The sequence below is a fragment of the Palaemon carinicauda genome, chromosome 4, assembly GCF_036898095.1.
Source record: "Palaemon carinicauda isolate YSFRI2023 chromosome 4, ASM3689809v2, whole genome shotgun sequence".
Classification (NCBI taxonomy): Eukaryota; Metazoa; Arthropoda; class Malacostraca; order Decapoda; family Palaemonidae; genus Palaemon; species Palaemon carinicauda.
The window spans coordinates 109,063,045-109,088,028 of record NC_090728.1 but is presented as its reverse complement, the minus strand read 5'-3'; the positions used below and the strand labels follow the sequence as shown (position 1 = coordinate 109,088,028).

At 45.4% G+C, this 24,984-nt stretch overlaps 1 protein-coding gene across 1 annotated transcript in view; it reads left to right on the top strand.

The window, feature by feature from the left end:
• The window catches only part of LOC137639606 (fap1 adhesin-like), a 124,801-nt gene that overhangs the window by 10,754 nt on the left and 89,063 nt on the right, over positions 1 to 24,984 (top strand). Inside the window, exon 3 of the mRNA XM_068371865.1 lies at positions 84 to 258. Coding sequence (XP_068227966.1) covers positions 84 to 258 — 175 coding nt within the window. The remainder of the gene's footprint in view (positions 1 to 83; positions 259 to 24,984) is intronic.

Below are 24,984 nucleotides of genomic sequence, written 5' to 3'. Positions count from 1 at the left end.
AGGTCACCTGCATTGCAAATCTTTTACTGTAATTTGAATTAGTAAGTGCTATTTTGATTTATATGCTAATTTCTCTCCCACAGACAATGGATTCTTTTCACAAGCAGCTGGTAGAGGTTACGCCAAGGACAGCACTTCGTAGTGATCTCCTGATTTTAGATCCACAGGAGACTCCAGCTCTTTTATCTCGACAACACCGCTCATTACGGTCACGTGGGAAAGAAAGAGACAAAGAAATATTAAAGCGATTGAGTCAAGGTCAGTAATCAATAAATTTGATAAGTGTCAACTTTGGGCTTTAGATATTTTTCTTTATATTTTGAAGCTTTTATTGGTGTTTTATTAACTTCAAACTATTTTTTGTTGCTATACAAATACAATCCTTCATATTTTAGGATTGATTGATTTAAGGTTTTCAGGCATATACTGTATAGCAGAGCTGGAAATGGATGTTGTAGCTTGGTAACAAGGTATTAGTTGTTGGTGGGCAGGAAAGTATAGGTTACCACTCTCACAGCATAAACTATTCTCTTTTAAATTGGTTGTATAGCATACAAATGTACTTGTTGCATTTTGAATGACTGTTTGTCCTGAAAAAAGGTACAAACCTTCTGCTCTTTAATATACAGTAGCATTATTATTCTGGCAAAGCTGAAAACTAGTCAAAACTGAAGGTTAAACAGTTTGACTACCCGCTGCTAATTAGTAGGGGTGTGTTTACCCCGCTCTCACCAGCACTGGTGACTAACCATCACTTTTTAATTCAGCTCGGTAGAGTGTAAACTTGTCTCACTCTCCCGTTAACCTAAACTGGCTGAAACTAATTTATTTTCTCTTGTCAGGTGTGCTTGCCCGTGAGGTTCAACCATGCGAGTTTGTCCGGGTCTTGAAGGGCACCGTTACAGCACCTTCGTGACCTCTGAGGAGACGGATCCTCATGGTCTCTGCCCTTCGTGTACTAAGGAGTCTCCTTGTAGTGTGCCGGAAGTGGTCATCCTCCCAGTGGTTGAGGTTTATTAGGCAGAACAAGAAGAAGTCCGGGGAACAATCGAGTCCGAGTGGTGCCCTGGTAACGCCGGGACAACTTTGTGCGTGGTCTCCTCCCATTGCCTCCCCTAGAGAGACAGTGAGAGTCCTCTGCGGGGGTCTCTCAGACAACGTGGTTCGTCTGCTGTGGCCCTCCTTGGGGTTGACGGGTCCTCCATCAAAGGAGAAGCTACAGGAGGTCCTGTGTTTGAGTGTGCGTGCGCACTCGAGCGCTGAGTCTTCTTCTTTTGCTCTCCCCGACGTCCCTCCTGCTTCGGCGGGAGAAGGAGCAATTGAGGACTAGCATTCCTCGGAGTGACTTGTCCAGAGACCTTCAGGTCTCGGGAACGAGCTTCGGCTTTGTTCCAGAGGTTGTTCAGGGAGCTGATCCTCTTCTCGGGCTTGTCCAAAGAGAGGAGAAACAACTTGGATAACCGGAAGGTTCTCCTTCCAGTGTTGCGCAGTTTCACCTGCCGAGGAAAGACGAAGCGACACAACCTTCTGAGCGGCAGCTCCCTCGTCCGCGAGGCAATGCGCCATTGGAAGGAGGAGTTAATAGATCCTTTCGTTTGCGAGAGGAAAGATCTTCTCCAACCCTCTCTTCTGAGCGGCAGCTCCCACGTCCACAAAGCGATGCGCCATCAGTAGAGAGAGGTGAGGATTGTTCCTTATGCTTGCGAGAGGAAAGATCTTACTCTGAGTGGTCGCCTCCGCGAGAGTTCCAGCGATAGGTATTGGATTCGTCCATACTGCGCTCCAGTCCATCGGAGCACAGCTTTTCTGAGCTGGATGACCTAGTGGGGAGGAGGTTTCCATCCTCCCCTCCACCTCATCATTGTGCCCGCAGCCCGTGCACTGCGAAATGCTTAGCCTTTCACTAGTCTCATGAGGTCGACCCTCTTAACGAGAGATTGCCTTATTATTGTCATTATTCTGTATGCACCAGTTATTGTATTACTCTGAAGTATCAAATAAACGCACCGGTACGTTAATTAATTTTTCAAATTTCTTCCCGCCGGTACGCTCCATTTCCACCCAGTACGCTTATTAATTTTTCACAAATCTTCCAACCAGTATGTTTATTCAATATTACCTATCGTACCGGTGGGAAATTATACAAGTACAATGTTTTTTTTTATTTTCTTAGCTGAAGTAGCAATCGAGATCTCAACTCGTAGTGTACATGTAGGTCAAGCGGAAGTCGCTCTCTGAACACTACGATACATGCGTTGTCTGATTTAAGTTTCTATAAATAGACGTGCTTTCCCTTTGTGTCTGTTTTCAAAAGTCAATTATTTCATGCCGATTTATGATTTAAACGATGTTAAATCACACTTTTATGTTAGATAAACCCTTAGGAGTTTACAGGTATGCAAAACGAACCTTATATCCGAGAATAAATTTACTTTGAATAACGTATCCTAAGAGCGTAAGGCTATTGGAGGCGGCTTAGGTGCGATAGATCTGAGTCTTCGGATCCTGACGATTGTGAAATTTAACTCTTATCCGTGGACGCTGTTCACACGAATGTATATTTTCATCATTAGGAGGTGACAAAAATTACAATTTGATACATTATTCAGGACGGATGGCATATATATATATATATATATATATATATATATATATATATATATATATATATACATCGCAAAATCGTATCTCAGATATTTTGTTGTATATCAAAGCATATATTTTCAAAAATTTTCTGTTGTATCTCAAAACATTCGTATATTAGGGCAAACGTATGTCAAGGATCCAGTGTATATATATTAAAAAATAAATTACTGGTAGATATCCTGTTTTCAAGATAAATAAATTATAATACTGAGTGAATTTTACCTGGTGAAAGTTTTTTTTACAGTAATAAATAGCTTTTTTTTCTTTCTTTATTTTTATTTTTTTTGGGGGTGGGGGGGGGGTGGGGGTGGGGACGGTTTCAGGATTTTGGGATATTGGGCTCGCCTAGCCTTGGACACTACTGAGTTGAATTTGTCGTTGGCGAGTACAATCGTAGGGCCACTAGCTATTCATGGCAAGCGCAATAATGAAATATAAAAAAATAAATAAAAGTAATAATAATAATAAAATGAATAAATCATATCTGCGTCCTGAATTTAACGTCGTAAATTTTTGGGCAGCAAGTAAAACTATTGTAGAATTAGAAAAATGAAGCGAAAGAATATGCAATACTATTGTAGACTCGCCCTACAAGAAATCGTTAATTTTCCAGTCGGTACTTTTATTCCATCCAGTACTTTTATTAAATTTTGAGTTTTTTTTTTTTCCGGGCAGTACTTTTATTCCATCCAGTACTTATATTAAATTTTGAGATTTTTTCTACCCAGTACTTTTATTCCATCAGTACTTTTATTAAATATTGAGATTTTTTCCACCCAGTACTTTTATTCTATCAGTACTTTTATTCGATACTTCAGAGTATGTGCTTTCAAGCATTATTTCCAGGTGTTGCATATCCGCAGAATAATTCATGTCTTATTGATATGATATGGCAACATTGTATTAGCATTGGCTACACTTAATTTTTTTGCTCAGCCATGTCGTTCTGATGGAAAGTTCCTTTAGTCAGCTTTCTAAGGGATATTTGGCTACAGTGATACTCCCAGAGAATTGACCACAGGTCTCCAGAATTCTAATCCCTGGCACGAGTATCCTGAAGATAACTAAGGATATCGCATAATATCAGGGGACGTATTTCTTGATACGACACATGGCAATCTTCACCCCGAATAGTTTTCGCTATGAGTGGGAAGAGTGGTGAAATTGAAAGGGAGCCATTATCAAGGTTTCTCGGTGGATCCCCTTTCCCGTACTACTACGGCGTAACCCATTCCTTTTGTAGTAGAGAATTAAGCACGGTGTATCTCCCAACTGTTCTCGGTTTTGTTACTATTTCAAGGATTATTACCATGCATTCTCCAGCATCTTCATCCTCTGGAAAGTTGAGTTTTTAATCTTTCCTGTGTATAAAATTTTGGCTCCCTTCTCACAGTTAAATTTGCATAATTTAGATGTGTTTAGTGGAGCAGAGCCTTCACCAGAGGCGGCCATTTTAGGACCGCTGTCGTACGCCATAAATGCTTTACAGTACAGTATTTAGTTAGTAGTACAACGCCCCCGGTATTTAGCTTTAATGAATTATAGCTATTTAGGCAAATTATATTGGTGAAGATAAGATCATACATGTAATATTTCCTCTTCTGTTAAACGTTTCGATAGTATACGATAGGGCCTCGGTGATGTAGCGTATCCTAGATCCCGACTCGAGTTAGGCTAGCCTAATGCGTTTTAGTATACTGTACTTTAGTAACGCTATCCCCGTTTATCCTCCTGCATCATTTTTATGAATTCAATCGGAGATAGCACATCTAAAATTACTAGCATAATTCGAGATTCGTTTCTTTTAGAGATCTAAGGATAAACCCTTCCTTCCCTCTTGAGTGCCGCCATTAGGCGGCAACCCTATCTTTGTTGTCGGCAACTCTACCGATGGGGGATTAGTCATTCCCCTGCCGGTTTCACAGTTGCCGGCATAGGAAGCCCGGCTTCCCTAGTGGTAGTACAGTTGCTGCCACCTTCTCCCTTGTGGTCTAGAAGACATTTCTTATATCCGGCAAGGTCTTAGGCTGAGGAATCGTTACTGTTTTATTGCCGACAGTAGGAGGCAGACGTGCCGTCTGCTTTTCATGTAAAATATAAGACCCTTTCCCTTCCCCTTCTGTTCTTTAGTCCACAACTTCTGTGGCCGGTATTTTACAATCTCCCCGCTTACCGGGCTGATTACGATGACGGCCGGGCTCCTACAAAGGCGGCTTGATTGCTGCTTCGACCTTCCCCCTAACGGAAGCAAGGCTCCGGGAAAGGTTGTGCTGGCCATGACGGCTGCCAGTGGGAGACCCTATGCAGCTTTGAGTATTCTTCAGTCCTCTCTTGGACTGCCATCCACAAACTCTGGAACCAGCAGTGCAGGCGGGAACAGATATTGTGGCTGGATGGAAGCTAGAATTAATACATTTTTTCCCTTCCATTTGAATCCTCATTCTGGCAGTAGAGACAGTAGTCCCTACAACCCTAATTATTGTACTAAACTATAATAATACGGTAGCCCTTCTCTCCATGCTTTCTCTCTCTCTGTCGGCTAGTGCCGCCGGGTTCTAGCCTAGCCGGCAGTATACCGGCAGAACTATAGTATAAGACAATACAGTAGCCAGTATTTCTGTGGTATAGTAGATACAGCAGTTAGAAAACTACAGTATATAATATACAGTAGTATGATTTCCAACATATTCTGTGTTCCCTTTCACAGTCCATTGTTGAGACCGCTTTATGGTTGAAGTACTGTATTCCTTCAAAATCCTGATGGATCTTGGATCATCAGAACATAATATCCTTACCCTACAGTATTAATATTCACTTGTGGAGGAGTTAGTGCTAGTATTCTCTGACTCCAGCTCCATGTTCTAGAGCTATTCCACCCTATATTTCCCTAATAAGGAAATTTTAAATATTAATGTTGAGGGAGGTCACAGCAATTGTCTGGACAGGAAATGTAGATATGTCTCTCTCCTATTTTTTTTCTAGCTTACTATCCTAAGCTATAATTATAATAGTAAGATCTATTTTTGGGCTCAGGCCATGTCATCCTGATGGAAGGTTCCTTTAAGTAGCTTCCTAGGGTATATTTGACTACAGTGATATTCCTAGAGAATTTGACTTAAGGTCTCCAGAATTCTTACTCCTGGTGCGAATATCCTTAAAGTTTTCCTTTTAGGATATCGCATAATATCAGGGGACGTATTCTTGACACACCACACAATCTGCACCCCCCATAGCGTTTACGCTTCGAGGGGGAAAAGTGGCATAATAAAAGAGGTGCCATTATAAAGTTCCCTTCCTCCATTACTGTTTGAGTACCCAGATGGCACTATAATCGCCGCCATCTTCATTCCTTTTTCTGTAGTGGTTTCGCTCGGTGGTTTTTCCCAGTGCTCTCTCGTTATCAGGATTTATTATGCAATCTCTAGCCTCTTCTGCCTCTGGAAAGTTGAGTACAGTGAACCCTCATTTATCGCGGTAGATAGGTTCCAGACGCGGCCGCGATAGGTGAAAATCCGCGAAGTAGCGACACCATATTTACCTATTTATTCAACATGTATATTCAGATTTTTAAAACCTTCCCTTGTACTAAGTACTGTTAACAAACTACCCTTTAATGTACAGAACACTTAATGCATGTACTACAGTACCCTAAACTAAAACAGGCACAAATATTAAAGGCAATTTTATATCATGCGTTTCTTAAACACGCTAAAAAGCACGTTAAAAAATGGCAACCAATGTTTTGTTTACATTTATCTCTGATCATAATGAAGAAACAAACTGGAGGTAGAGCTTTGGTTATTACCCAGACATATTTCCCATACTATTCCCTTAGAACTACATCACATCTTCCTACTTTAGATATATATATATATATATATATATATATATATATATATATATATATATATATATATATATATATATAAATATATATATATATATATATATATATATATATAATCTATATATATATATATATATATATATATATATATATATATATATATATAATCTATATATATATATATCTATATATATATATATATATATATATATATATATATATATATATATATATATATATATATATATATAATCTATATATATATATATCTATATATATATATATATATATATATATATATATATATATATATATATATATATATATATCTATATATATATATATATCTATATATCTATATATATATATATATATATATATATATCTATATCTATATCTATATATATATATATATTTTTGGGCTCAAGCCATGTCGTCCTGATGGAAGTTCCTTAAGGCAGCTTCCTAGGGTATATTACAACTACGGCGATATTCCCAGAGAATTTACCTTCAGGTACCCAGAATTCTAACTCCTGGAGCGAGTATCCCTAAAAAGACCTTAGGGATATCGTAAATATCAGTGGACGTATTCTTGACACGCCTCATAGCAATCTATACCCCGAATAGAGTTAACACTTCGTAGGGGTCAAATGGCAAGAAAACGAAAACGATAAGAAAGGGGGGAGCCGTTCATAAGGCATCTCTCCTCCCCGTTTCGAAAGCGTGCCCTGCGCCGCTCACGGCGCCATCTGTATTCCTTTTTGCGTAGCTCTACGACTCGGTGTGTTTTCCCTGTTTTCTACCCAATCTTGGAATTTTCTCGCTTAATAATGCTTTCTCCAACTTCTTCTGCCTCGGATAAGTTGAGTACTATTTCTTTTATGTATAAATGTAGGCTCTTGGTTAAAATTAAAGTAATTAAAAGAGTTATCTTTGATACAAGAGCTGTTGCCTGCTGGAGGCATCATGGATGCTGTCGCTCGCTAGAATAGGATTTATTTGTTAGCAAGAGCGACGTTCCCAGCCCCTTTGCGCTTAAATATTAGCTACTTAGCTTATTTAGGAATTCTGTTATGATGCGATAGTAGTGTGCCTGGCGAAGTTTTGCCAAGGCTGCCAACACTAGTCTTCGTAGGCTAGCTGTTGGCCTATGTACTTCCTGCATGATAATTAGTCTTCCAAATGTGAATTTATTGCTTTAAGCGTTAGGCAACGTTATACATATAAGTCCTTTTCGAGTACCTTCCAAGATAGTATTGGTGTGAGTTTCGGTGAATTAGGTAATCGATTCTCTTAGTGCCTAGGCTAGATTGTCTTAGGTCATTATAATATTATCTGTTCCCCGTTTGCTCCCTTCTCTTCGGGGAAGGGGCAAACCCTTTCCCTCTGTTTAAGCCTTAGGCTTAACTCTAGTGGTTTATTTGAATTAATCTTCAAATATATCTATGCTGGAGTAGTACTGTACCTTCCCGTTCCAACTGTATTGGTTCAGAGGGGGACAGTACAACAGTGTTTAGTCTGAGCCCGGTTTGTCTGGCATGGGGCAGAGTCTCCCTTGCTGATTGACTCGGGCATTAAGGGTTATCCCCTTGATCCACCTTGTTGGGTTCCAGTAGTGATCCCTTTACTCGGTGACTCATCAGACTGTCCTATTGCCGTTCCGGTCTCGGGATATGTTCCCTTTTCTGGAAGGGCAATTCCTTCCTTGCCGTGGTTCTTGGGAGGCAGCCAGTAGTGCCGGCCTCCCTCTCGGGTCTTTCTCTAACTGAGACGAACTGTCTTAGTTGGGAATGACCCTTAACTAAGGTAAGGTTGGATAGGACCCTCTGTCCTTCCCTTCTTTTTTCCGTTCCTTGTGTCAGTCGTCTGCATCCTTGCCTAGCCTAGGTTGGGATGAGGAACTGACGTGGTCTCCTGTCGGCCGGCAGAGTGTGCCGACCGGCAGAGACCATTACTTCGAGTGCTGCCCGGTCCTTTCTTGGTCCCTCCATCGCTGCCGTCTGTAGATTCAGTATGCAGCGGTTAGGAAGCTTGACTTAGTGTCTCCCCTTCCTTTCGGCACTCTTTCGGGTGCCGGGCTCAGAGACTCATAGTCTCTTAACCCGGCACTCATTCTATTGTCTTAGTATGTGTTGTCCTTGCCGTCTGCCGGCCTACAGGCCGGCCGTCGGTGGGGAGGGGTGTTCTCCAGTTCTCTTGCTGTCGGTCGGCGTTGGGTGTATACCTTTGCCGGCCGGTCTCTTGCTCATCTGCCGGCCACTACAAGTGGGGCCGGCAGCCGAGCGCTGCCTAGTGTGGGGGGCCAGCCGGCAGGGTTTGTTTACTGCTGCCGGCCGGCCTGCGACACTGCCCAGTCAGCCGGCCACTAAGAATGATGGCCGGCAACACAGTGCAAACCGGGTGGCTGCGGTCCGGCAACCACTGCCGGCCGGTTCAGGCATGGGATCTGGAGTTCTCCCCAATAAGGGTGATCTGATGTTGTGTACTTGAGATCTACCTTTCGAAAAACGGGGGGGGGGGGGGGGGGGGGGGGTGCTGACCGGCAATAGCCGGCTGGCACACCACCCTCAGGTACTGTATCAGTCCTCTCTTGGTGGTATATTCAACCAAGGGAGTTCATGATGTAGTAGGTTACAACACTGTCTTTTCTATCTTACTTGTGTTACTGGTACAATCACTTGGTGTCGCCTTACAAGGATAAAAGATAATTCTTTTATCCCTGGCCGGAATGGTAATATTTTACCTTAGGTGTGAGCTACACCTAATTTCCTTTGGAAATACGTTCTCTGGTTATTCTAGTAAAGACTAACTATGTGACTTGGCTGGTGGGCTTCCACAGGTGTTTGTGTGGGTTTCACAAGTAGGTGTCTTTCCCTTATTCTTGTTGAATACTCATTTGTTACATGTGAATTGAAATTCACTTGATATTCATGGAAATTTTTCTTCTTTTACAGGAGGAGCATCCGAAGTGTGATAGTGTCTTCTGCAATGTCCGCAGTAAGAACTTTTGCGGACATGCCTCGTGTAGGAGGCACGCGGCTTGTGCAGCCTCCAATGATAACCATCGTTACTGGGATCCGCAGGTATGTGCTGTATGTACTAACCTGCTATCAGAGGCTTTTGAATCCCCTAGGTCGGCGGAGTCAAGAGATGCAGCGAGGGAGAGGCTTCGCTTATGGGTAAGGGGTTTCCAGAAAAACACCACTGGACCTTATCTTCCTAACGAGAAGATGAGGGCATACCTTTTTCCCAAGGCTTCCCCTGATGCTGTTGTTCCCCAGCCTCGGCCGGAGATCCCTCTGATCCAGATTCCAGTGGAGGAGGATGTCGCTGACGCCATGCAGGACATCCAGTTGGATGACAAGATGTCCGACTTGTCCGATCGTGCGGAGCAGGATCTCCTCGCAGAGGGCGAGGAGGAGGATCGAGATCCTATTGCCGTGGAGGAAGAGGTTCCCGTATCATCAGACGTGCCGGTTCAGGTCTCTGAACCTATCCCCTCTACCTCGTCCGCTCTTCCAGCAGAGCTTGGACAGGCTCTCTCTTCCATCGTTGGTATGATCCAACAGATGCAGAGGGAGAATAATCAGAAGGCCGCTACTTTGGAGCTCCAGATGCAGAAGATCACAGCATCACGTGGACCTCCAAAGAAGCTCAACGTCAAGGACCTTCCTCTGTGCTCGGATGCCAACCCGTGGAGATATGCCGAGCACATGCCGATGACGATCGGGAAGATCGTCATGTCGGAGAAACTGGGCTCAGTTCCCCTTGAGGAGGTGGAATTCTGGCCCAGTAGAGGGGCCTACCCGGACTGCTATGTCCGTTTGAAGAAGGAGCCGGCTTCGAAGGAGGAGACGGAACCAAAGGAGGTGATTATCCTGGATCACTCCAAGGCTCAAGCCACTTTAACAGCTGCTTTAAAAGAGAGGGGGTTCTCAAACTCAAAAGTTGCCGCTTTGAGTAAGAAGCACCCCTCCTTTGTATCCTCCCCGGCTAGGGCCTTCCCCTTTATGCAAAAGGGGTTTGCGGCCGTCATGAAGGCGGTTGAAGCTGGCAAGCCGTGTCCGTCTTTGGAGGAATGTAAACCTCTATCGTTGGCATTGCCAATGGACAATAAGGACTGGAAGGAGGTGCACCTTACTTTCTCGGTTGGGAAGTTGGACGCCGACATTGCAGGTCAGCAGTTCGGCGAAAACCTTCCCAAGTTGTCGGAATTCCTTCTACGGAGGGAATTGGACACAAAGGAGCGCCTGGCAGCCTCGATGTCTCTCCAGACCAACATGGAGACGATGGCTAGCGACCCCAAGATGCCAGAGATGTTCATGGTTATGGCCAAAATCCATCTGGCCACAGTAACCAAGGACCTCTATTGCTTTGTTAAAGCAAGGAGGGCCTGTAGGGAGTTTGTGTTCGCCTCGGCCACAGTGAGGCATGAACCCAAGAGGCTAATTTCATCCAGCATCTGGGGTAAAGATCTCTTTCCCAAGGACGTGGTCAAAGAGATCGTGGACAAGGCTGCCACTGAGAACCGCAATCTTCTCCTGAAGTGGGGCCTGTCCCTTAAGAGGAAGTCTTCTCCGGATGAGGGCCCTCAGCCGAAAGGAAAGGCGAAGAAGTCAAGGTTTTCCTCCCGTCCAGCCAAGTCCTTCAAACCGCAAAGACAACAGCAGCAGCAGCCAGCTTTGCCTCCGGTTCCACAACTGGTAGCCCAGACCCCGACCACCTTCCAATGGGTTCCCCAAGCCATGTCATCAGCTTCCCCGGCATTCAATCCCGTGTTCGAGGGACAGTCGACCACGTTTCGTGCAAGACCCAGAGGAGCAGCTAGAGGGTCATCAAGACGCCCCTCTAGGGGACGAGGATTCAGAGGTGGTCGCGGCCAGGGAGGCAAGACTGCAGGGCAGTCAAAGTGAAGTGTCGCCGGTAGGTGGGAGACTTCAGTATTTCCGGGATCGCTGGACCTTCGATCCCTGGGCCCACAGCCTTCTCAAAAATGGACTGGGTTGGAGTTGGTACAGTACTCCGCCCCAGTGCCCTCAATTTTTCCAACACTCCACCCCCGTTTTGGAGGAGTACATCCAAGATCTGTTGGAGAAAAAGGTGATCAGGAGGGTAAAGTCCATCAAGTTCCAAGGGAAGCTGTTTTGTGTTCCCAAGAAAGACTCGGGGAAACTCAGAGTCATTCTGGACTTGTCACCACTCAACAAGTTCATAGTGAACCACAAGTTCAAGATGTTAACGTTACAACACATAAGGGCCTTACTGCCCAAGAGGGCATATACCGTCTCCATCGATTTGTCAGACGCATATTGGCACGTTCCAATAAGTCGTCGTCTCTCCCCCTACCTAGGATTCAAGCTACAACAAAAACTTTACGCTTTCAGGGCGATGCCCTTCGGACTAAACATAGCCCCAAGGATCTTTACGAAGCTTGCGAGCGCAGCTCTCAAACAGTTACGCCTAAAAGGGTTCCAGGTAGTAGCCTACCTGGACGATTGGTTGGTGTGGGCAGCATCCAGAGCAGAATGCTTGCAAGCTTCCCTACAAGTGATTCAGTTCCTGAAATATCTAGGCTTCATGATCAACAGAAAGAAGTCTCGTCTTTCTCCAGCTCAGAGGTTCCAGTGGTTGGGAATTCACTGGGATCTAGTGTCACACCGTCTTTCCATCCCGATGTCAAAGAGGAAGGAAATAGCGGGGTCTGTCAGGAGACTTCTAGGTTCCGAGAGGATATCAAGACGCGAACAAGAGAGGGTTTTGGGCTCTCTTCAGTTTGCATCAGTAACAGACCCAGTGCTAAGAGCACAGTTAAAAGATGCAGCGGGAGTATGGAGAACCTTTGCATCGAAAGAGCGAAGGGACTTGAAGAGACCGGTCCCACTTCGACTACGTTCTCTTCTCAGACCGTGGTCTCAAGCCAGTCGTCTAAAGAGGTCTCTACCTCTTCAGCCACCCCCCCCGTCAGTGACAATCCACACAGACGCCTCAAAGGTAGGGTGGGGGGGTCACTCCCATCGGAAAAAAGTGCAAGGGATCTGGTTCAAGCTATTTGGGACCTTTCACATAAACTTTCTAGAAGCTATGGCAGTACTTCTTACCCTGAAGAAAGTATCCCCACGTCACTCGATCCACGTAAGGTTGGTACTGGACAGCGAGGTGGTTGTGAAATGTCTGAATCGGCGGGGATCGAGATCCCCACCTCTCAACCAGGTAATGTTAGCCATATTCCGACTGGCGGAGAAGAAGAAGTGGCACCTGTCAGCAGTTCACCTTCAAGGAGTCCGGAATGTGACCGCGGACGCTCTATCCAGGGTTACACCGATAGAGTCAGAATGGTCCCTAGACGCAGGATCATTCTCTTTCATCTTGAGACAAGTCCCAGAACTGCAGATAGACCTCTTCGCGACGAAGGACAACAAGAAGCTGCCGAAATATGTGTCCCCATACGTGGACCCCTCGGCAGAAGCAATAGATGCGATGTCCCTCGATTGGAACAGATGGTCCAGGATCTACCTGTTTCCCCCTCACAATCTGATGTTGAGGGTCCTCAACAAACTGAGATCCTTCAAGGGAGTAGCAGCAATAGTGGCCCACAAGTGGCCGAACAGTGTATGGTTCCCTCTAGCTCTGGAACTACGACTGAGGTTTCTACCACTCCCGGACCCAGTTCTGTCCCAGCAAGTCCAGAAGTCGACTGTCTTCGCTTCATTACAGAAAACCCGAACCCTGCAGCTCATGATTTTCTCTCCCTAGCGGTGAAGAAACGGTTCGGAATCTCGAAAGATAGCATCGACTTCCTGGAAGAATACAAGTGTAAGTCTACTAGGAGGCAGTACGAATCTGCGTGGAAGAAATGGGTAGCCTTTGTCAAAGATAAGAACCCGCACGAGATCTCTACGGAGTTCTGCCTATCCTTCTTCATTCACCTCCACGGACAGGGGCTGGCGGCGAACACAATTTCTACATGTAAGTCAGCTCTAACAAGACCCATTCTATATGCCTTCCAGGTAGACCTCGCTAACGAGATGTTTAATAAGATCCCAAAGGCCTGTGCTAGGCTTAGACCATCAGCTCCTCCAAAGCCTATTTCGTGGTCGTTAGACAAAGTCCTTCATTTTGCCTCATTACTAGATAATGAGGAATGTGCGTTGAAGGACCTGACTCAAAAAGTGATCTTCCTTTTTGCCCTTGCTTCTGGGGCCAGAGTTAGTGAGATTGTGGCCCTCTCGAGAGAGGAGGGCCGAGTTCAGTTCCTGGATGGGGGAGAACTGAACCTGTTTCCGGACCCTACGTTTCTCGCTAAGAACGAGTTGCCCACCAACAGGTGGGGTCCCTGGAGAATCTGCCCTCTGAAAGAAGATGCATCTCTATGTCCCGTAGAATGCCTTAAGGTCTATCTTCGTAGAACTTCAGACTTCCATGGGGGCCAACTATTCAGAGGAGAAACATCGGGCTCGAATTTATCTTTAAATCAGCTTAGGGCGAAAATTACATATTTTATTCGCAGAGCGGATCCTGACAGTTCACCCGCAGGTCATGATCCGAGGAAAGTTGCTTCATCCTTAAACTTCTTTAACTTTATGGATTTTGAACACCTTCGTTCATACACTGGCTGGAAGTCTTCCAGGGTATTCTTTCGCCACTATGCTAAGCAAGTGGAGCAGCTAAAGAGGTCTGTGTTAGCAGTTGGTTGCGTCGTTAACCCTGCTGTTTAACTCTGCGAGGAACAGCGGAATCATTTGGGACTTTGATTCTTGGGTGAATGGTCAGTTATATGCGTTGATATAACTGGTAGTGAAGGCTCTCAGAGCCCACAGTGACTGTTCCAACGTTATGGTGATGGTAGCACAAGTACAGACAGGTGTGCCAAGCGTTTGCCAACGCTATTGTCAGCAAAGTAGTAACATGGACGTTAAGTTTGATACCGGGGTATGTGTAAGTGACACATATGTTTTCTTTCAGATAATCATTCATCCATGCACTACAGTACTTGTGTAAATTGTTGGTCATCCACCTAGCATATGTACATATTTATGGTGACCATGTCTATTTATTGTTTCTCAATAAACTTGTTCTCGGGAACCTTGCGTCTCCTTCACCTATTTTTGATTTCATATTGATTTTTGAGCATTTAGCCTATGTATATTAATCGGGGATATCTATAATAGCCTATTCCTTAATGCAAAGCCTGGATTATACTGGTTTATACTTTCCTTAGCAATAAGGACTCCACCCCTTTCTGAGGATGGTGGTAGCAGCAAGTTTAATCCTACGCAGATATAACCTTTTGTCTAATTTTACTTCGACCAGGGTGCTGGTCGGGACTTTTCCTTTGGATACTGTAGTCCCGTAAGACTTCGCTTTACTTCATATAGAGTGAAACCACTATATGGTACTGGCTGGCGAGTGATTCATACATAGGTATATGTACTCTTCGTTCGTTTCTAGAGTCTAGTAGGACTCCTCCCTGTAGGGGGCAGGAAGCGCTTTCATGGCTTATGATTAGTGAAAAGATGTATAACGGTAACATCTTAGGTCTGTCAGTCGAGTTGACTAAGAAACATTCTTGAGGAGTACGGCACGTATTGAGAATCCACAGATACAGTAATGCTCTGGTATACTTCCATCAGGACGACATGGCTTGAGCCCAAAAAACGGATTTTGAGCGAAGCGAAAAATCTATTTTTGGGTAAGATAGCCATGTCGTCCTGATGGACCCGCCCTGCTCCTTTTAAAAAAAAAAAAAAAAATAAATAAATAAGAGTGAAAAGGATAGTAGGACCCCTCCCTACATACAGTATCTGTAGCACCTCGTGTATCGCTACAAGGAATACAGATGGCGCCGTGAGCGGCGCAGGGCACGCTTTCGAAACGGGGAGGAGAGATGCCTTATGAACGGCTCCCCCCTTTCTTATCGTTTTCGTTTTCTTGCCATTTGACCCCTACGAAGTGTTAACTCTATTCGGGGTATAGATTGCTATGAGGCGTGTCAAGAATACGTCCACTGATATTTACGATATCCCTAAGGTCTTTTTAGGGATACTCGCTCCAGGAGTTAGAATTCTGGGTACCTGAAGGTAAATTCTCTGGGAATATCGCCGTAGTTGTAATATACCCTAGGAAGCTGCCTTAAGGAACTTCCATCAGGACGACATGGCTATCTTACCCAAAAATAGATTTTTCGCTTCGCTCAAAATCCGTTATATATATATATATATATATATATATAAATATATATATATATATATATGTATGTATACACATATACATACCTACATATATACATACATACATATATACATACATACATATATACATAAATACATGCATACATATATATATATATATATATATATATATATATATATATATATATATATATATATATATATATATATATATATATATATATACATATATATATTTTACTGTATATATATGGGTTATGGAAAAAATCCGCGAAGTGGTGAATCCGCGATGGTCGAACCGCGAAGTAGCGAGGGTTCACTGTAATTGATTCTTACGCTGTATAAATTTAGCTCTGGCCGTAGAATAAAAAATTGAATCAAATTAATCTAATTTTTGTGGCAGAGCTATTGCCTAGACCGGAGGCGTCTTCGGTGCTGTCGTTCGTAACGCATGAGTTATTTAGTTAGCCAGAACAACTTTCCCGGTATAATAGCTTAAATAAATATATTTAGCTATTGTCTTCATTGCTAGGAATTAATTATATTATGCCGATAGTATTCACTTTAGTTTCGGCGAATTAGGTAGCCGATCTTGTCCATGCTAGGCTTCCCAGCCTAGGCGTTATAGTATATTTTTTGGGCTTGTCGTCCTGATGGAAGGTTCCTCTAGTAGCTTCCTAAGGGTATATTTGACTACAGTGAATATTCCCCGAGAATTAAACTAAAGGTTTCCAGAATTCTAACTTCTGGCGCGACTACCCTCAAGGTTGTCCTTTAGGATATCGCATAATAACGTGACGTATTCTTGACACGCCACATAGCTATCTGCACCCCACATAGCGTTTATGCTTCGAGGGGGGAACAAGTGGCAAGATATTCGTCGCCATCTTGCTGACGTCATCTCTGCCCGCCAACTCCATTCCTTTTCGTAGTAGCGTCTTGACCAGGTGTTGTTTTCCCAGTTTCTCGCTATTTACACAGCCATGTCGCAATCTTCAGCCTCTTTTGTTTCTGGAAAGTTGAGTGTTCATTTTTTATACTGTATAAATTAGCTCTGGCCGTAGAGTAACGTTTTTCTCTCAAAATAAACTGTGTTTTGTGGCGGAGCTATTGCCTAACCGGAGGCGTCGCCGACGCTGTCATTCGCATCGCATGCTTTATTTAGTTAGCCAGAACGACTGTCCCGGTTCCTAACTAATTATCAGTATTAGTTATTTAGTCTTCATTGCTAGGAATTAGTTATATTATGCCGTTAGTATTCTTCAGTTTCGGCGAATGAAGGTAGCCGATCTTCGATGCTAGGCATGCTAGCCTAGGCGCTTTAGTTTACTTTCATGCATGATATAATGTGTGTTACTAGTGTTATCCTATTTAAATGAAGATATTAGGCAATTATACATATAAGATTTGCTGATTGCACATGGGTATTTTCCTCCTCCTAGAGAGTATACAAGGGGTTTTGATGAATTAGGTAGTCAATTCCCCTGCTATTAGCCTAGTAGCCCAGGGGCTTTAGTATACTTTCGCACATCCCCGGTTACCTTTATGTATAAGGTAATCTCTCCTCCCTCTGAGGTAGCCTAGGCTGCATCCTAGCCCTCCTTGCCCTGAATTGTGATTCGGGTAAGTTTAGGCTAGGGTTTTCTTCCCCGTTCCAAAGCCATTGTGCATGAACTTTGCATTCGGGTCAGAACCTCAGAGTAACTGTCGTGTGCCTCCAGCTACCCCAATAGGTGAATGAACTCTCCTGTTGGACCTCCTTGGCTGGCATAGGGGGGGGGGGGTCTGCCCCCCCTCCCTCCCCCCAGACCACACCTGGAGGGTCATGAGACCCCTCCTCCCTGTGGCCTAGCGACTTGTCTTGCGCTTGCATACTCTGGGTTGGGAGATATGATTTTCCCTAGCCTAGGTTAGGCAAGCTTAGGGATTGTTTCTTTATAGTTTGGGATGGCCTGAGGATGCCGGTCCCTTACTGTACTAACCGACCCTAGGCTGGAGAATGAACTCTCCTTATACCTGGGGCAGTGCTAGTGCCGAAACAGAGTCCCCTTGTTAGAGTGCTGGGGAAGGCTTACGCCAACCCCTTACACTCCTTACACTCCTTACACAGGACCCTTTCCCTCCCCCTCTGTCCTTTGGTGATGGCATAGCCATCACACCCCTGTCCGCTGTCCTACATCTCATCGAGTGCTGGTGGGTTGTGGGGTCGGCCGGGTCTTTCGCCTGCTGGGCCGAGCCGTTCAGCTTCCCCCGCACAGGGTTGCTCTGGGATAGCCTGGCGGCAGGTCCAGCTGCCGGCGGGAGAAATTCTTGCTATTCTAGAGTGTTCTTCGGTCCTCCCTTGGACCGCCACCCGCAGCCTTAGCCGACTGATACCGGCAGAGCTGCGGCTGGATGGAAGCTTGATCATGATATGTTCTCCTCTTCCATTTGAACCCACCTTCCCGAGGAAGGCCCTCTTAATGAGAGAATGCCTTGATGAAGTCATTGAGCTTCAGCACGGCATTCTATTCCCATGCTGAAACTTGGTGACGGTCAAGAGGGCTCTCGAACTTGGGGAAATTGCTCCCCCAGTTCGAATCTAAATTTCTTTCTTTCTTATCTTTTTCTTCCTCTTTATATTACTTCAACCTTCTCCTAACATTATAAACTTTCCTTCATGTTGCTGTCCCAACCCTATGAGTAAAATTTCCCATATGTATATGTATATATTTACATATATATGTATGTTTATTATTTTTTTTTTTTCTTTATGGCATGGATGTTTCTACATCTGTTATTGCCACTTGGGCGGATGTTTCTACATCCGATATTGCTACCTGCTTTGATGAATGGGAAAGGTGTCACGGTTGGGAGGTGTTTGTGCTCAAAGCTATATGTGAGAGTATTGGATGATGTCAGCCATCCCAAAGATGGTTTGGACCTTTTAAGCGGAACTATTCTCAAGTGTTGGGTCTTCGGAATCCAGGGGGATCCAATGCTTGGGGTAGGACTCAAGGCTTACACCTGTGCCTCTATATCTGTTTTGATGCTATCCTTCGGGTAGGGTATGGAGTGGACCATCTGGGAAGTATACTCTCACTGTGCCGTTAGTGGAGAGTGCAAATTTCCTTCCCAACAAGTGATGCCTTAATGTTCTCAAGCAGGTAAATCAAACTATTCAAAATATCACTCTTCTCTTTCCTTTATTCTAATGGATTCTTGTGACAACGACCCCACCTCCCCTGGATATGCTGACTCGCCCCCGGCACTGTTGACGACCTCTGGCAATTCATTTAAAGAAAACTCCGTTGACGACGTAGGAACTAAAAAAGGGATTTTGACGAAGGAAAAATCTATTTCTGGGCTCCGACCTGTGCCGCCCAGTGAAATGCTCCTTTAACATCATTTCTAAGGTTAAAACTGCTATGAATCTACCAGAGAAAAAAAAATGTATAGGAATGCTAGGTTGAACCCAGCTCGCTCACCTAATAAGGTGTCGGTATAAATAACTAGGGCGTGATAAATCACAACCAGAGGCCTCGCACCATTTAGATATCTCCTCTCAACATCCCCGTTCAGCGAGGTGCCGTTCAACAACCTAGCTCCGATCTCTACTACCAACAGTCCAACCCACGCTAGTGACGTCACTCCTTATAGCACATAAGATTGGGGCCCAAGAAGGGAGGGACGGGTGGGTTCACTGGGCGGCACAGGTCTCTCGCCCAGAAATAGATTTTTCCTTCGTCAAAATCCCTTTTCTGGGCTCCGACTTGTGCCGCCCAGTGAAATAGTGCCAGAGAATAGGGACCCAAACTTGGCACAATACCTGAGGGAAGTAAAAAATACAAAATAATACCAAACGAGATTTTAATATCAGAAAAGGATAAACAAGGTATCCTGTAGGTAAGTACAATAATGGCAAAAAATCCCATACTAGGGATGGCAAGAAAAGACAAGCAGATAATGCAGATCAAATAAATGACATTCTTAATAAATAATACAAAACCAGCCCGTGGAGAGTAAGACTAAAAACAGGTAAAATAAAAACAATTCGTAGAAATTGAGATCATAATGGGGTATCAAACAATACACCATAAGGGTGTAGATCAAGCAAAACAAAACCAAAACTAGGTAGTAACAATAAGTAAGGCAGGTAGGAGGAAAGGAGGATAGAGCAAGACGTTGTGATTAAGACTCAGTACCTTCAGGAGGAACCACATTCCCAGCTGCTACTGTAGCAAATTTTAGAGCTTCCAAAGGTTTTAGGTAGTGGCGTTTAAAAACTTTAGGGGACTTCCAGCCTGTATATTTCGTGAGGTCATCAAATTTCATGTGATGGAAGAAATTAATTGAAGTAGCAACAGCTCGAATATCATGGACATGGGGGAATGATTCAGGATTAGCCTGTTTAATAAAATAAAGGATTTGTTGCCTGATTCCTTTAAGGGTAATGGTTCCTCCATTTTCTCTAATGAATAAGGGCCCTGTGGTTGTAATGGAAGTTCTATTTAAGTAGGATTTCAGGGTGGTAACTGGACACAAGGATGGATCCCGAGGAAGCGGAACAATCTTCCAGGGAGACTATCTGTTCTGAGGGTCCTCATTTTTAGCCAGGAAAACTTTGTTAGGGGAGAGAAGGACTTCTCCCGAAGAGAGGAAGTCAATATGACCTGGGTCTCTAGACAGGGGTGATAGTTCTGAAATTCTGGAGCCAGAAGCGAGGCTCAATAGGAACAATGTCTTCCTTAACAGTGCCATGTAATTGCAGGATTCATTGAGAGTGTCAGAGGCCAGTTTCAGGACATCGTTCAAAAACCAGGAAACTGCACTAGGGAGAGTTGATGGTTTTAATCTGGCACAAGCTCTCGGGATGGACGAGAAGTATGAATCCGTAAGGTCAATATCAAAACCAATATGGAAGATCTTTTTCAAAGCTGACTTAATCGTAGTGATGGTGTTGGCTGCCAGGCCTGATTCAAAGAGAGTTCTGAAGAAGGTTACAGTTAGATTCATCGTCATCTTTTCAACCTTTGAGTCCTTTAAAAACTTAGCAAGCTTTTTAACAGCTGAGTCATATTGACGGAGGGTGGATTCTCTTTTGTCCGATTCCAAAAATAGGGTATTTAGAGGGTCAATATTTGCACCCTTTTGAGCTGCAAACTTCATGAAGTCCATAAAGTTAGGGCACTCTGAATTCTTGAGGAAGCTAACACATTGGGAGTTTGTACTACTTGTGTTAGTATAGGGTTGGGTATCTGCCGAGGGCAGAGGCCCAGTTCCAGCAACAGAGGGAACCAACTGCTCTTGGGCCAGTTGGGGGCTACCAGAGCCACTCGGCCTCTGAAAGACCTGAGTTTGTCCAATACTTTCAATAGGAGATTTATCGGAGGGAACAGATAAATCCTCTTCCAAACGTTCCAATCTAACATCATTGCGTTTGTGGCATAAGCCCGAGGGTCCAGGTTGGGGGCCACGTAAAATTCTAGTTTTTGGTTGGATTCCGTCGCAAACAAGTCCACCTGGAGACCCGGGACCTGAGATAAGATCCATTTGAATGACTGTTTGTCTAGGGACCATTCCGACTCCAGCGGAGTTGTCCTCGAAAGTGCGTCCGCCACTACATTCCGCACTCCCGCAAGGTGAACTGCTGACAGATGCCACTTGTTCGATGTCGCCATGGAAAAAATTGCTAACATGACGTGGTTTATGTGGGCTGATTTGGAGCCTCCTCTGTTTATGCAGTGGACTATGACTGCGCTGTCTAGAACCAGCCTGATATGAAGGTTCCTGGCTGGGTTCAGTCATTTTAGAGTAAGGAATACTGCCATGGCCTCTAGGACATTGATGTGAAATTGTCGTAATATCGTCGACCATAGTCCCTGGACTTTCTTGTGTTGGGAGTATCCTCCCCACCCTGTTAAAGAGGCGTCTGTGTGAATGACGAGTCCTGGGGCCGGATATTGTAAGGGGACTGACTTCGATAGGCTTTTGACTTTCGTCCATGGCTGAAGACACTTTCGTAGGATTGGGGGAAGTCGAGCTCTTTTGTCTCGACGCTTCTTGTTTGCCCTGGAGCGCCATAATCTGTTTATGTCCTTTAGTTTGGCCTTTAGGACAATGTCTGTTACGGAGGCGAAGTGCAAGGAGCCTAGGATTCTTTCCTGGTTCCTCCTGGACGTCAACTTGTTCCTGAGAAACCGTTTCGTGTTCTTTGCTATTTCCGTCCTCTTGGCTTTCGCGAGGCATAGCGTATGGGAATGTAGGTCCCATTGTAATCCCAGCCATTGAAACTTGGTCTCCGGGACCAGACGGGATTTGTCGAGGTTGACTTGAAACCCTAACTGACGAAGGGAGGTGAGAACCTTGTCTGTTGCCGTGAGGCAGTTCCTGACGTTGTTTGCCCAGACGAGCCAGTCGTCCAGATAAGCCACTATTTGAATCCCTTGGGTTCGAAGTTCTTGGATTACCATCTCTGCTAGTTTGGTGAAGATCCTGGGCGCTATGTTGAGCCCGAATGGCATCACTTTGAATGCATAGGCTTGTTTGCCTAGTTTGAAGCCTAGGAAAGGACGATAGGGCCTTGCTATTGGAACGGGATAGTAGGCATCGGTAAGATTTATAGAGGTGGTGACGGCCCCACGGGGAAGTAAGGTCCGCACCTGAGAGACGGTTAGCATGTGGAACCTGTCGCAACAAATGAAGGAGTTCAGACGGGACAGGTCTAGGATTACTCTTCGCTTGTCTGAGCCTTTCTTTGGCACGCTGAACAAGCGACCTTGAAATTTTAAGCGATGGACTCTTTGGATTGCGTTCTTCTGCAATAGGTCTTCTGTAAACGATCTTAGTTCCTCCGTTGGAAGCTGATAGAAACTGGTCGGTGGAGGGGGCCCTTTTATCCAGCTCCACCCCAGACCTTTGGAAATTATGCTGGAAGCCCAATTGCTGAACTTCCAACGGTCTTGAAAGATGTAAAGTCTCCCTCCTACCTGAAGATTTTCAATGGGCTGAGGATGACTTGCCTCCTCTGCCTCCGCAGAATGCCTTGCCTCGGTTGAAACCCCTTCCGCCACCTCTGTTACGAAAGGCACCTCTGGCGCCAGAGCCTCTGTTGCGTTGGTAGCCTTGGAAGGAACCTTGGGACTCGTAGGTGGGGTTAAAGGCAGGGGAGGTAGCATACGAGGTCGATGCTACCTGTGCCTGAGGGACCTACACATACTGTTGTTGAGGTTGTCCCTTCGAGGTAGAAGGTTGGGGTTGTACGATCTGAAGGGGCTGTCTGTTCTGGGAGAAATGGAAGGGCCTCAACCTCTTCCTGCCTCGGGCCGAGGCGCCAGCTGGTTCAAACTTCCGCTTGGGGACTAGGCCCCATCTAACTTTGAGGCTCTGGTTAACCCTAGCTGCCTCGCTGAGTACGGAGTTTACCAAGTCCTCCGGGAAGAGGTCCGGGCCCCAGACCGGGGCTTTGATGAGCCTATTAGGCTCATGCCTGATGGTAGCCTCTGCTAACACGTGTCTCCGGCAACAGAATCTAGCGTTGAGAAACTCGAAAGCATCAACTAACAAGGTCTGTAGGAGGGATTTGGTGAGAACTTTAAAAAGAGATTCCTCCTTGTAAGTGATGGCGGTCATCTCGGCCAAAGTGGCTGAATTAATCGACCTACTCAGCCTGCGCCGGCCCTCGAACTCAAGGCGGATTAGTGATTCCGGGAGCTTGGGGAGGCGTTCGCTGAACTGTGTGGAGGCACAGTCAGCGCTCAGTTTGCCTGTCGTGAAGGTGGCCGGGGCGTTACGCCAGCACTCGTGGTCACCTGGGAAGAGGAGGGAAGTCAAGTCTGTCTCCCGGAGCTGGGGCAGAGGCTTTTCTTCCTTGGCGGACTGATAGGCAATGTCCATGATCTTGGTGACGCATAGGGTGGGGGTTTGTTCGTCAACCACAAACATGGTATAAGAGCTCTTGTGGGGTGTGAGCATCGTGTTCACACAATCCCACTTGTTTAATGCCCGGACCAAGGTAGACTGGGCCTGTTCCTTGGGATAAATAACAGTCTCCCTAGGGACTTTATCTAAGCGGACCACAGCCTCTTCGGTCAAATGGGCGAAGCCGGGGAAGGGGAATTGGAGTCCCGGCGGATAGAACTCGAAGTCCTCGATAGGCCGGGTGCCAAAACCCTCGATGGTCAGCATGCCATCTGTAAAAGGAGAATGCAGAGCCATCCTCCAGGGGTTACTTTTGGTGAATAGTGGGAGCTTGGAAGCGTCGGGGATGGGGTATTGCTGCTGTTGTGGCAGCCCCGAACGCATGAGGCCTTGTACCAAGTTCTCAATGTTGGAGATCCTCTCAGTGACGGATGACATTAAAGACCCGATCTGGGAAAGAAGTTCCTTAGAAAAGGATTTCGTGTCGAAGGGTTCCTCCGGGGCGGGAACGGGGGCCGGGTAGATATCAAACCATGAGAGGTCGAAGATGCGGCAGCGGAGTCTTTGGGGGGACTAGAGGATGAAGTCTTGACTGACCTCGGGGATTTTGAAGACTTTCGAGTCTTGAGTAAAGGCTTACGGTGAGCCTTAACCTTCGGGGTAACTGGGCGGGGCTTGAAATCAGCCCTGGGTGTCCCCGGAAAGCCCTGAAAAGAAGAATGAGCAGAAGTAGAAGAAAAAGTTGGGCTAAGAAGAGGAATCTTAGCCCGGGACCCACCTGCCTCACCTACCTCACTACCTACGTCCGGTTCGTCAAGAGCCATCGGTTCTATGTCCAGGTTGAGGGTAGCGATATCTTCTGTGATAGTCCCGCCCGTCTCCTCCTGGCCCGGGGCTAAGAGCAGGGACTCGATCTTCTTAATAATGGGGTCCGCCACGTCCTTGGGGACCGCAGCCGATGTCTTGGCATTGGGTTATATGAGAGAACACCATTCCTCTGAAAGAATGTAAGGCTGTTTAGCCTTTACGTTGCGGGCGAACCCGCCGATCCAGACCTTGAAGGTTGCCAGGGCTGAGATCTTAGCCGGCTGGGAGCTCTGAAAGAGAATAGATTATTACTGGAGGTAAGTGGTTTCCACATGGGAAGTAAAATAAGAAGGCTTAGGATCTCCTTGCGAAAACGAGGCCACCGAAAAGGGGACACGTTGAAAATAACATGAATGACAGAGGTTAATACAATGTAAATTTGAAATTAACCGTAATTCCACTTACCGAGTCTGAAGTGAGCGTGGAGGCCAGCTTATAACATACTGTACTACGCAATTGTCCGGGTGCCAGACGGTCAATCCATCCACAAGGATAGCACAGTGGGCGTGTGACCGACAAACGTCGTGGCCGCAGGGT